The 13,107-nt window shown below is 33.8% G+C and overlaps 1 protein-coding gene across 2 annotated transcripts in view; it reads right to left on the reverse strand.

Annotated features, from left to right (window-relative positions):
• The window catches only part of LOC149083972 (atrial natriuretic peptide receptor 1-like), a 72,473-nt gene that overhangs the window by 5,516 nt on the left and 53,850 nt on the right, over positions 1-13,107 (reverse strand). The window contains exons 14-19 of one of the 2 annotated variants that reach the window (XM_089234339.1): positions 12,279-12,441; positions 9,861-10,016; positions 8,585-8,753; positions 5,028-5,180; positions 3,208-3,331; positions 75-143 (exon numbers count right to left, since the gene is read on the reverse strand). In XM_089234339.1, the coding sequence (XP_089090465.1) occupies positions 75-143; positions 3,208-3,331; positions 5,028-5,180; positions 8,585-8,753; positions 9,861-10,016; positions 12,279-12,441 (834 nt within the window). Of the gene's footprint in view, positions 1-74; positions 144-3,207; positions 3,332-5,027; positions 5,181-8,584; positions 8,754-9,860; positions 10,017-12,278; positions 12,442-13,107 lie in introns of those variants that run through there. The other variant, XM_089234340.1, reaches the window with a different exon arrangement.

Here is a 13,107-nt window from a genome sequence, read left to right on the forward strand (position 1 = left end):
GGACCGCTATAACGAACATGGACCGTATATGGAAAATGTAAAGACATGAAATATAGATCTCCATTATACGTTACCTTATAAACATCGAAATCACTAATGATAGAGTCAAAACAAGTGTATAAGTCATTTAGGAAATCAATGACCTGCAAAGAAAAGATAGTAAAAAAAAATACTTGTTATCTTTACTACACTACTATTATTATGGATAGTAATTATTTATTTGCCTTAAACACACGGGCCACTTTTATAAAATTTTTTATTAATCTTATGCTGAAAGTAATACATAATAACTACTGAGATTTATATATAAAAAGGTGATTTTGAAATAGTTCAAACCTTTTTTTAAAAGGATGCCTTGAGACAAATTAATTATTCTAAATATTTGTTTCATAAATATTATTTAATTTTTATTTAGGTCAGAGTAACCTATAAGTTAAACCCCTTTTTAATGGTCACGCCCTCAGATAAGTTTACAGGCATCATTTAGGTCCTACGTTTCATTAGACTTAGACTAAAATCCCTATACGGACACCACTGAAATTTTGGTTCAAATTACGCTCACTAGACGGCAGCATAAATACTAATATTTCCATCCACTTTTTAGCTACTTTCCAATGAAATTATTACTAATGTTCGGCACATCTCAGTTTGTTGGTATATTTTACATGACTTCAAGCTATTTAATATGGCCAGATCCAGTTATCGTCGCTCTGTATCAATAAGAGAAGAGATTCCGAAGAGAAACAATTGAGGTTACCGAATACAGTGAAAAACCTCAAATGGGAGTATCGTGCTCGTGCTCTTGCAATTAAATGGGATGTCAGGAGGACGCAGATATGATCCATTTTGAAGCATAAGAAACATTGGCAAGAAGAATGGCTTAAAAAGTGGAAAGCAAGGTAGGCAAAATAAATTTCCGGAAACAGAATGACTTGATATAGACGCAATTGTGTGCGATTGGTTTGTTTCAGCATGAAGCAAGATGTTACCTGTTTCCGACCCGATTCTACGAGGAAAAAGCTCGAGGAGGTGCAAAAGAATTCGGACTCATCAACTGCAAAGCTTCAAATTGCTGGCCGGATCGTTTTCATATGCGTCCCGAAATTGTATACAAGAAATTGTATAGTGAATATTCTGATTTCAATGATAAAGTGTGCGAAGGATGGAATAAAAAAAAAAAGCTAAAAGTTAACGAGGAATATTCAGCCTATGTATTCAGTCCTTATATATATAAGGGGTGGCCAAAACAAATGAACCGCGAACCACATGCGGCTAATGTCTGAAGTAATTGCAATACTGAGCAAAACACGCCAAACATCGATCAATCAGTTTTTCCGAAACCTGCAAATTTAGTACATAATCTTTGAATAATACTTCTTTTGTAATATCAGTTGTGTATCTGTGTAATAATTATGCACCTTCATGGATATAAATTAATCGTAAATCGCCAGAATTTATTTGGAAAACAAATAACCATTTCAGTTATTGCTAATACTGTATTTTGCAGCTCCAACACAGGAACCCCTCTGATGCGGTCATCCCCTCTTTTACGATCGAACTCTTTTTTGTCCCGAGTGTCCGACAAATATGCTTTGTATATATAATACTTTTATAAAACTTATTTTATTTATATTTTGGGCCAAAGTAACCCATAAGTTAGGCTAACCTTGTCCCACGTCAAAAATTCATACTTTGAAACACTACAAAACATGCTTGGAGCAATGGAAACCACCGGTTTTGAAGAAAAACACATATCAAAATAAAATTACACTTTATTTGTTCTTCATTTACACTGGTTGTCATAAACAAAAAAATGTTTAAAAATCGATAAAATGGAAAAAAATAAACACTAAACAACATCCAGTCCTTACTAGAAGTCTCAAATAGGTATAGTACCTAAGTATAATGTCTTTTAGAAGTTCAAAAACAACTTTTAATATTCTTGGCTATACAATATTCAAGTGAGGAAAAAAAAATCTTTTCAATAAATTTGGAGAGTTTTGATATTAGATCACTTGTAGGAAAAATATATTTTTTTCTCTATTGGTCACTTCTAAGCCTTTTTTTAGGCTCCATGCAATCTAAAATAACTCCAGTTTCTGCTACATTCATATAACCAGTCCTGGAAAATATTTCTCTCCTTCCAAGAGCAACTACTAAAATATTTTCTTCATCCAAATTGTCCTTTAGTGGTTAGGGTTACCAAAGTGTATGACGGATTTGTGATTCCAATGGCTCATTTTACTCAACAGATCTGTTCTTAGTATTTACCACTACCAGTTCCCGGTATTGCCCGAGGGACGCGAAGGTAAGATGCTCGTATACCACTGTGAAGGTTGCTGTCAGGGTTCCAGGTATAAAAACAGATGGAAGATGTAGATAAAATATTTTACCCTAATGGGATTAAAGCGACCATCGATAGACAGCGCTTTCATTTCCAACCCATCTCATTAATGACAGTAAATGGCATTATAGCGATATGGCCAGAGTGGGTGTTTGGTGTAGTAGTTCCCGGTGCGTTGACTCAAGCATTTTACGCTACTCAGTCCCACTTTTTGTATGGGGCAATGTAGCCCGTTTTTTTGGAGTTACCAGTGCAATTTTTCATCGATGCATTTCACTGAAAGACCTTGATAGCTCACAAAAACATTTTATATATTCTTAATGATTATGACATTGACTTTAACTAATTCGGTACTTACCTAAACTAAAACTTGTACTGGATTCCTTGCACTAACAAAAGTTTGACGGGTTTACGGGAACAGCACTGTTGCAACCTAGCGGCCAATATTAGAACTCTGTTGAAGGTGGGTTTGCCTTGCAACGGTCTAGTGAAATCATCGACTATTATGCGAACCTGAAGCAACCAGCTTGTATCATACAGTACATGTTTCAATCATTTTCTCGTCTTGGGACAAAGCAATAGCCAGGGCCAATGTAGCCCATGTTTACGGTATCGGGATAATAATTGTCTTTTCGGTTGAGAATAACCAAAATGATCTTCACTCATTAATATACCCTATTATGATTTTGGGTATTTTATAATGTTGCGTATCTAATATGCTGGTGTTTGACGATGAAATAAAAACTGATCATCTGATATAAATTGTTATTTTTCTAAAAGCAAAAATTACTAATCACAGAACAATCGAACTGAACATCATTTAATAACTACAAAAATACCGATTCCACAAAGGAAAAACTTACTTCAATCGGTGTACTAGTTGAACACATGCTTGTGAAACCAACAACATCACTGAAGTAAATAGTAACACTTTCGAAATATTCAGGATCAACAGATTTTCCTCTTTTTAGTTGTTCAGCGACTGATCTGAAGTTAAAGAATTCGTCAATTAATCAATATTTATTTAGTTTGCATATCTCCATCAGTATGAATTTGGTATGGTTTAGTAACATATTCATTGTTTAGAATGAGTAGTTTAGGATTACTATATGATTAAAAATATATATAATTTTGGACCTACAATTTTGATATTTGTAGTCTAGCTCTCAATGAATCATACGATAATAACCTGCATATTAAATGCTTTGCATGGCTCAAAATACTTGAGAGCTTATGATTCAATATTAAAAGTGCATAGATATAAATGCACGAACAAGTATATAGATGAATAAAAATAGTAACATTTATGGTTCGACACTTCTAGGAATTCACGGTTTCACAAATTTAACGTTTCTCGGTCAACACTTTGAAAGATTTATGGTAAAAAAAAGTAATATTGTTTTGTTTATCTTCAATTAATTTCAATATTACAATTTTTTGTTTATCACACCCATCCTTTAATACTATCGATATGTAAAAAGATTCGTAATTCAAAATAAAATTTATGATTCAATATATAAAGCAATTTATAAATCGAGATGAAATACAATTTAGATTTCACCACACTTGAAATTCTACATTTCAACTGATATTGCACTTTGTAGATCTCATTTTGACTAATTTATAATTTGACGTTTGAAAGCTCATGGTTCAGCGCTAAAATACTATGAATTTGGCGCGTTAACAGCATTGAGGTTTAACATGCAAACAAAATTACATCCTGTATTTAAGAAAAAAAAACTGTTCTATATTGAAAGGAATTGATTATTAACAGCTCAAAAAACATAATTGAGTTTTGAATATTTATCTGCGTCTTTTCCTAGCTTATAAGTATATGGAGAGTTTCATAAAGAGTGTCCAGAAGAATTTAAACATTATTTTCATCTAGTTTGTTAGTTCTGAATTTCCGTGTGCAATATTAATGTGATTATTTTTCACTTGTGGAAATAATATGAAATTGAATAAAATACGTCATGAAAAATATGATGAAATAGGTAATATATCAACAAAATCAAGAAAAACCATAATAACATTTTCACTTTCATATATAAAAATTATAGTAATTATACGGCATTTGATCAAGGATCAATTAGTGCAATTTGAGTCTTTTTTCTATTAAAAACCAAAAATAAAAATATTTATTCGTTACCATTTGCTGTAAAAAGTCAATTGGGAATGATGCTGATATTCCCAATTTTTACGAAATTTTGTATTATAAAATGGTAAAGTTTATTTGCTTTCTTTTTTTCTCAGAAATGACGGAGAAATGGAATTAAAAGAATTTAAATTAATACGATCAAGCGACGTAAAAAACGTATCCCAGATGTGTTATTTATTTTGTTAATAAATATAAGAGAGGCGAAAACTGTTTGATGTGGTAATAAAATTAAGAGTTGCAAAAACTCTATTTAGCCTTCTTTTTGATCAATGATATTTCAAGTTTTATTTTCCCTTAAACTAGTTAATTTTTTTCATTTTATTCAAAAAAATGCAATTATCACTGCTTAATTTACTTGTACACATTTCACATTTCTTACTCGTCGTGAAATAACCCGATATTTTTGAGAGAAAAATTTGATTGTTGTTTCCTCAGATAAAAATTTTAGTACGTTAATTTTTCGAACTTTATATATTTAGTATTTTTTTAGATCATCTTATTGTCGTAATACGCTTGTCTATATACCTGGGCAATACCTGATAAAGTAACTCTTCTGATCTTTTCTTTTCCTCTAAGAAAGCCGCAGTCCTCTGTTCCACCAAACTTTCCAAATTATTCGCGTACTGTTCCATTCGGGACAATAAGTTATCCATGATGTTCATTTCTCCGTTATGGTCCCTAGAGTCAGAAAAAATAATTAGGATTAATAATTCACACTCGAAAATAAAATAAACACCTTTTATTTCAAATTATTCGTAAACAAAACATGACAGTTGTTCAAAAAATATATCTACAGATAAAATAGGAAACACTAACACCAAACTTTCATATCTTCGGTGGAGTTAAATGCCATTTCAGTATGTCAATAGCAATGCCTTTTTTTATATTTGACTGAATATAATAATTAATGGAATATATTTGAATTTCTAATTCTTCAAAACGTTAGTCTTCAAACGTTAGTTATTGTTGAATATAATTATAATTTTTAAATGCGGATTATATACAAACTCCGCAACAATGTCCAACGAGGTGGCTGAGGACAGATGCCCATAAAATGTATGAATGTCAAATGTATCCAAAAAACGGGAACTCAATCACGAACGAAAAATCTAAAAATTAATACTATGCAATATAGTGCCCATAAAAAGATTATAATTGTCTTCTCTAAGTAAAAACATTGGGTATTATCTGAACGTAAACAGAGCTAAATAGATTAACATGAAAAAAAAAACAATGAAAAAATAGATAAATACAATTTTTTTTCGAATTAAATAATTTTATAAACATTTATACATAGCATATATTATGCTACACTATCTACCAATAAGTATTTGGACACCTATGCAAATGACGATATCTGCGGTCCTGAGATACGTCACGCCCTCCGCCGGTATATATCGTGTAGGAAACAACATCGGCATTAGTCGCATGCAAGATGCCGCGCAGTTCGGAGCTCTCTGATTTCGAGAAAGGTATAATTATCGGGTATCACAAAAATGACCGATCCTTAAGGGACATATCTAGCGAGCTGAAGTACCCAAAATCGACAGTGGCCTATGGGATTAAGAAGTGGAAGGTGAGCTGTGATTGTCGGAATTTCCCCCGAGTCGGCAGACCAACGAAACTGGGAGATAGAGACCGACGGGTGCTGTCCAGAGAAATTCGGAAGAACCGCACCCAACCGATGGCCCTCCTCCGCGAGGAGTTTCAACAGGCATCCGGGAGTATTGTTTCAACGAATACCATCCGTAAGGAAGCACATCTGATTGGTTTTCATGGTCGTGCTGCTGCCCGTAAGCCTTTGATCACAAAGTCCATCCGCGTTGCTCGGTTAATGTGGTGCAAAGCACATCGAAATTGGACCGTAGATCAGTGTAGAAACGGGTTCTTTGGAGCGACGAATCAAGGTTCACTCTCTACCGTTCGGATGGCAGGGTCTGGGTCTGGCGTCTGCCTGGAGAACGTCTCCTGCCAGAATGCATTGTGCCAACAGTCAAGTTTGGCGGAGTTGGAATTATGGTCTGGGGGTGTTTCTCCTGGTATGGACAGGGATCCTTGGTCCCCATTCATGGTAAGCTCAACGCCGATGCCTACTGCACTATTTTGAATGACAATGTGCTTCCTACGTTGTGGCAGTTTTACGGGGTGGACCCCTGTTACTTCCAGGACGACAATGCCAGCTGTCATACTGCGAGGTTAACCAAGGCTTGGTATGGTGCCAATGGGGTTCACCGAATGGACTGGCCTGCCCAGAGCCCAGACCTGAACCCTATCTAGAACCTCTGGGACGAGTTGGATCGCCGAATTAAGGGGTGCCCTACCCGTCCAAAATCGGTGAAGGAACTGACATGTCTTCTCCAAGCCGAGTGGAAGAAAATACCACTAGCCGTCACACAAGGACTTGTGGAAAGTATGCCCCGGAGGGTTCACGCTGTAATTTCCTCTCGTGGAGGCTCTACCAACTATTGATTTTGAATAAAGTTAGTTTTTCTTTTCTATCTCAGGTGTCCAAATACTTATTGGTAGATAGTGTATATTTATATTATAAAAATGTGAGCAGACAAACTATGAAAAATATTTCATATTAATAAATAAAATTTACAATGAATAAAAAATAAATTTGCAATGAAAGAAAAAATAAATTTGCAATGAAAGAAAAAATGCATTTGTGCATGGAAAGAAAAAATTGCATTCAAAATGAAAGAAAAAATGCATTTGTGCATTGAAAGAAAAAATTGCATTTGCAATGAAAGAAAAAATGCATTTGTGCATTGAAAGAAAAAATTGCATTTGCAATGAAAGAAAAATTGTGTTTGCAATAAATGAAAAAATTTACTTGATTGAATTAAAAAGTATATTAGCAATCGATCGAAAAATAAATCTTTAATAGATGAGAAATGAATTGGCAAAGAAGCAAATAAATTTTTGCAATGAACGAGAAGGCTCATTTTCAGTGAATAAAAACAAATTCGTATGAAAATAAAATAAATTAAATTCGCAACGCAATTTGCAATGTATAAAAAAAATCAATTTTCAATGGATGAAAGAAATATATTTTCCGCAAACGAAAAAATATCGTATTGTGGTTAAAAAATAAATAATTTGTAATAGAAATAAAAGGGAAGTTTATACATATTGAACTAAAAATTAAATTTCAATGAATATATAAATTTTTTATCATATTTAATGTATGAAATGTTTTTATTTTAAATTCGGCTAAATATGTGTCACTCAATTATATCCTCTTTGAATTATGGCTATAATTACAAAAATTATTACTTCTGTATTTCAAATAAATTGAATCGTGACATCTAAAAATAAAAATTGATTAAAAATATATCTTATCATCTAAATAAAAAATATATAAATCATCAAAAAATAAATTAAATTATAATTTAATTTCATTCTCCAAAAACATTTTTAAGGAATTAATATTTCCGGTGAATTTTTAATTGAGTTATACCGCGTCCATTTAGTTGGATTATTTCAAAGTCTCTCTCATTAATGAATTTAAGACATCTGGGGGAAAAATAATCCTATTACTCATCGTTTGATATACATTTCACATTTTGTTTTAGGATGACAAAATCTGATTAAAATATGGTGAATATTAAGTCTGAGATTAATTCTGTACCGTAGGGTATATGGGAAAATACACTGATAATTCCTGAAATCTATTTTTTTTAACGTACAAAATCAGTGAAAACTAATAAAGTTCATAAATTCATTTATTGCACGTCCACAATAAGCCTATCCAGTAACTGAAATGAATTTATAATACCAGAATGATATGACACGACGTGATGGGATAGTTTTGAATTTCTTATCGTCAGAGTAATACCAATTATTTTAGCGATATAATTGGATCAAAGTACCTTTTATTTATTCCGGAACTTTTAAATTAGCGAATATCCATTTAAAAGTGTTTCTTGAACCAGTTATTATCCACTTGTACATTGGACAAATAATCAAACATCTAAATTATTTTAATTTGATCATTTTGCTGATAATTCCGGTGAATAATTTGATTTTAAAGACAGTATATTTGCATGTCGAGATGCTATTTTTAGATGCATTAGTACTTATTGATTATCCTCATTTCTGCTTTGATCACCCCAAAGTTGGGTCTCTGTTCGGGATCTTCGCTCCAGCACATTCTCATCAGGTTCGACATCCCTTTTGAACAGCAGTCAGGTGGAATGATCGGCCGGAAAAGCGGGCCGTCCGGACTACGGACAGATCTCAAGATTTCTAGAGGGATAGAAAATGCATATTTTTAAAAATGATGGTATTCATGATGGCACCAGATAAAAAAAAGAATATGGGGTCTCCGACATTTCAAATATTTTAGGCCTTAAAAACAGAAAGTCCGAATTCCGAGGACTACGTTATACCGCAGTATCTAGCTTTGCACAAGGACATCCTAACGAGTGGGACCAACGGGGCCCAGGGGAACCAATATTTCGGAGTAATTTTATTATTTAATTTTTTTAAATATAATTTTAGGTAACTTGGAGGGAAAATTCTATAATTTTAGATAGTTCACTGATTCCAAATCGAGTTTTTCATTGAATATGAATTTTCATCAATCCCAAAAATTAGTTTTTAATTGAATATGGATTTTCATCAGCCCCAAAATTAGATTTTTATTTAATACGAATTTCAATCAATCCTAAAATTAGTTGTTTTCAGTGATTCCAAAATCGAGTTTTTCGTTGAATATGAATTTTAATCAATCCCAAAATTAGTTTTTTATTGAATATGATTTTCGTCCATTTGGAAATTGGTTTTCCATTGATTATGAAAGCAATTCCAATAATTCTGAAACATATATTTTTTTCGAATATGAATTTTTTCATTAACTCCGAAACCAATTTTCCCATTCAATAGGGATTTATTCTTCAAATATTTTCTACTTAATATGAGTTTTCTTTAAAAAGTTCTGAAATAAATTTTTTACAGGATACGAACAGCATTTATTCTAAAATTACTTTCTCATCAAATTTCATAAATTCATAAATTACTCTATCATTGTGTCCGATTTTCATGAATTCTGAAATGATTTTTCATTAAGAATGGATTTTATTCATTTCGATATTTTTATATTAAATCAAATCTATATTTAGTGGAATGGATTTCTTCGGTAATTTTTCAGTGTTCTTACTTAATATATTTCTTTGAATACTTCGGAAAATATTTTTCACTGAGGTTCTGAAGTTCCATAATTGCTCAAGCTTTTTCGTCGGCAAGTCATTAAAAAAAACCGCGGGTAAGTGTTGGAGACCCCCTGAAACTGAAAATAAATGAATGGGAAATCGTGATGAAGAAATTTCTACAACAATATACAGATGTGCTTACCTCGTACAGTCATCGTTCCGTGGAACGGATAGAACGGCTCGTCTCTGACGGCTATCTCTTGGAGTATGATACCGAAACTATAAACATCTCCTTTCTGGGTGCCTTCGGTTATGCATTTTGTTGACCGTAGCAGCTCTGGAGCTTTCCAAAGTAGTTCTGAATGTAGAACCAGAAGAAGAAGAAAAAGAGTTTTTTTAGGAAAGAAAAACACACACCTCTATTGCTATACATTTTTTTTCTTTACTGGTGCATGTATCTCATCGTTTAGGTTTTCGTCTCGTCTCTGTAACACATGAGGTTTTTGGAGTACTACTACGAAACTGCAAATCGTAAACACTTCGATGCTATAAATCACCTTTGTGTGGAAGAGGAAAAAATAACACGAACGTGCAGTTCTCTGGCCTCAATTACAGCGACTGGTAAGGCGGATCCATTTTGTACGTGGCATAGAAGAATGGTTGGTAAAGTCCAAACGTTCAGGCATATAGTCACATAAACGCCTTTTCCTGCCTATTTTCAAAGTTTTTTATTAGAAAAAAAAATGGTTTTTCTGATATTTTCCTGCCATAAATGCCTATATTTTAACCTATTTTTAAGTTTATTAGTGAATTTCAAAGGCCACATTAATCTGTAAAGCTTTGATATTTTGAATATTGAGAACGAAATGCAATTGGTCCTTTTTAATATTTTCTCACCCTCAGTACAAATTATCATCCGAAAGAACCCCAAACCCTATCTGAGAGGTAGGGAACTTGGTGGTGCCATGCATTAACTTTGCTTTGACCGGATCGGGTTAGACGTGGATGACTGTTTCAGATTAACGCAGCGAATGTTTAAAAAAGCAGAGGAAAATTTAAAATTTTGTTTCTTCACGTGCCTCACATTACATGTCTTGCTCAGGCATTGGACTGTATCGTATAATGCAGTGGTTCTCAACCTGGAGCCATGTGGCAACCTTGCAGTCCTGGGATATTCTGCGTAGGGGCACAGGTATAAAACATATGAAAGAGAAAACCACGAAGAGCTGTGAATAAATAGAGCTTTGAAGTATAATATGCTGGGAGAAAATTTTAGTTTTCAGAATCAGCAGAGCTGTCCATAGACCCAGGGTCATCTTAATCCATTGGCCCATCTGAGCATGACCTGGGGTCTCATATCCACGGTGGGGGGGGGGGGGGTGGCTAACATAATGAGATCTGGTGTGATTTTGAAAATTTGTATGTAGACTGTTACTTTCAGCTAAGTATGGGGCCCGAGAACATCACTTGGCCAGGGGACTCATGATGTTGAGTCCTGCAGAGAACTAGCAGCATAAAAATCGGTGTATTTTCTACGCGAAGAAAATACACTGAAATCTAGCCCAGGGGTGGTACAGACAAAGAATTATGTGTCATTAGGGTCGATTGTAGGTACGTTGGAATGTAATAATATATCTAATTCCAATATACGTACGTTAGGAGGTAGGAGGGAGTGTTGACGTAAATTTGCTGACAAGGAGGTCCGAGTTTTGTCGATTTTTTCTTTTTCTGACGATGGGGGGGGGGGGGGGTGTCAACAATGAATAAAACTCTGCTGACTTAATACTTGAACGGCCCCCAACCATATATACAGGATGCCTTGTTAATGCGGCATTTATTTCATGAATCTTCCATCGTAGAGGTATATTTAAAATTCAAAAAACTGCTCAAAAGGCGTTCAAATTTACCCTGTAACAGTTTTGACATTGAAAATACAATGTGTAACAAAATAAAAATATAATTTTTATATGGTCTCCCATCCCCATCTAATTAGAAAGTTGTTGCTCTGTCTCAGCTGGGGGGGGGCAAAAAAAATCTGGTCTCTAAAAGTAATCTGCGCTGATATCTTTGAATTCAAAAATCTAAGATGATGGTTAAAAAAATAGAGCATAAATGAGGGGAAAGGAGCATTGTCCGCTATTTTTTTATGCTCTTTCATAATTCTTCTCCGATTTCTGAATTCGAATATCTCAGCGGACATTGCACTTGGAGACATGAAAATGTTTCTGTTGGCCTCAGGGAAAACAGGGCAACAACTTAGACGGGAGTGTTGCCGTATAAAAATTTAGATTTAGATACAGGGTAACTTTTGAAAGATTTTTGAGCATTTCTAAATTTAAATCATACCTCTACGACAAACGGTTGATGCGATAAAGGCCGCTTTACCACTTACAGGACACCCTGTACACACACACGCGCGCGCAATCAATTTGTTATAAATTCACGAGGATAATTTCGACGAGGTTCATGCACGGTTAAGTAGTTGTGTTTGAGTGTAGATCAAGGAATAATTTTGTACTGGATTTTTTAAACAGAGAGAGCTGACTATCACATTTCGACAGCTGCAACGTCGGGATGGATATAGTAAGGTAGGAAAAACATTCAAAAAAGCATCAATTACTTTTCTCATCTCTGGTGTCTATGGTGTCGAATGATTCAGCTGAGCGCAGAGAAGACAGCCCGAAATCGCTGAGTTTTACGACAAAGCGACTGTCGACCAAACAGTTAGTCGACCGCAAACGGCCATGTGTTGCGAGTTCCCCGTTGTGAAGATAAGACATACCCTTACAGGAAAAGAAAAAGATTCAATCTTGAAAACAAATCAGAATCTACAGGTTTACACAGATTTAAAAGCTTTGTAAGGATTTGTAGTACAGTAAAATCCCTCTTAAGGGAGTCACATACCCTTGAATTAACATGGGGAAAAGTTAAAATATCATTAAAAATAGCCTATTTAGCCATTGATTTATTAGAAATTGTTTTCACGTATTTTTAATTAAATATGCTAACCTATGCCAGTATAAAATTTCTTTGGTGTTTGGTCAGAACGTGATAACTGCAAAATCACATTTTTGAGATATAAGCATTTTCATTGTCATTTAAAAATCAAAAGTAAAGCATACACACAAATACAAATGGAAATATCAAACATCAGCATGTTGTTTAGCCGTACGCACGTATTTGTGCATTTATCTCACTTCTAATTAGTTATAATTAGCAAGACTTACCTTTAGATCAAAAAGCCATTTTTTGGAGATATCATGTTTTGACCAAACACCACAGATTTTACATATGTCTGATACCAATTTTTTTTTTATAAATTCACAACATATGCATTGAAAACACAGCTTGCGCACATGATAAAATGATATGACATCACCGTATCCATACAATATTGAAACTAAAATCTAGAAAACGGTTCACTTCATAAAATGAACTAAAAGATTTTA

The sequence above is a fragment of the Pholcus phalangioides genome, unplaced genomic scaffold (genome assembly GCF_987345545.1).
Source record: "Pholcus phalangioides strain wild (caught in Gottingen) unplaced genomic scaffold, Ppha-v1.0 ptg000008l_1, whole genome shotgun sequence".
NCBI classification, from domain to species: Eukaryota; Metazoa; Arthropoda; class Arachnida; order Araneae; family Pholcidae; genus Pholcus; species Pholcus phalangioides.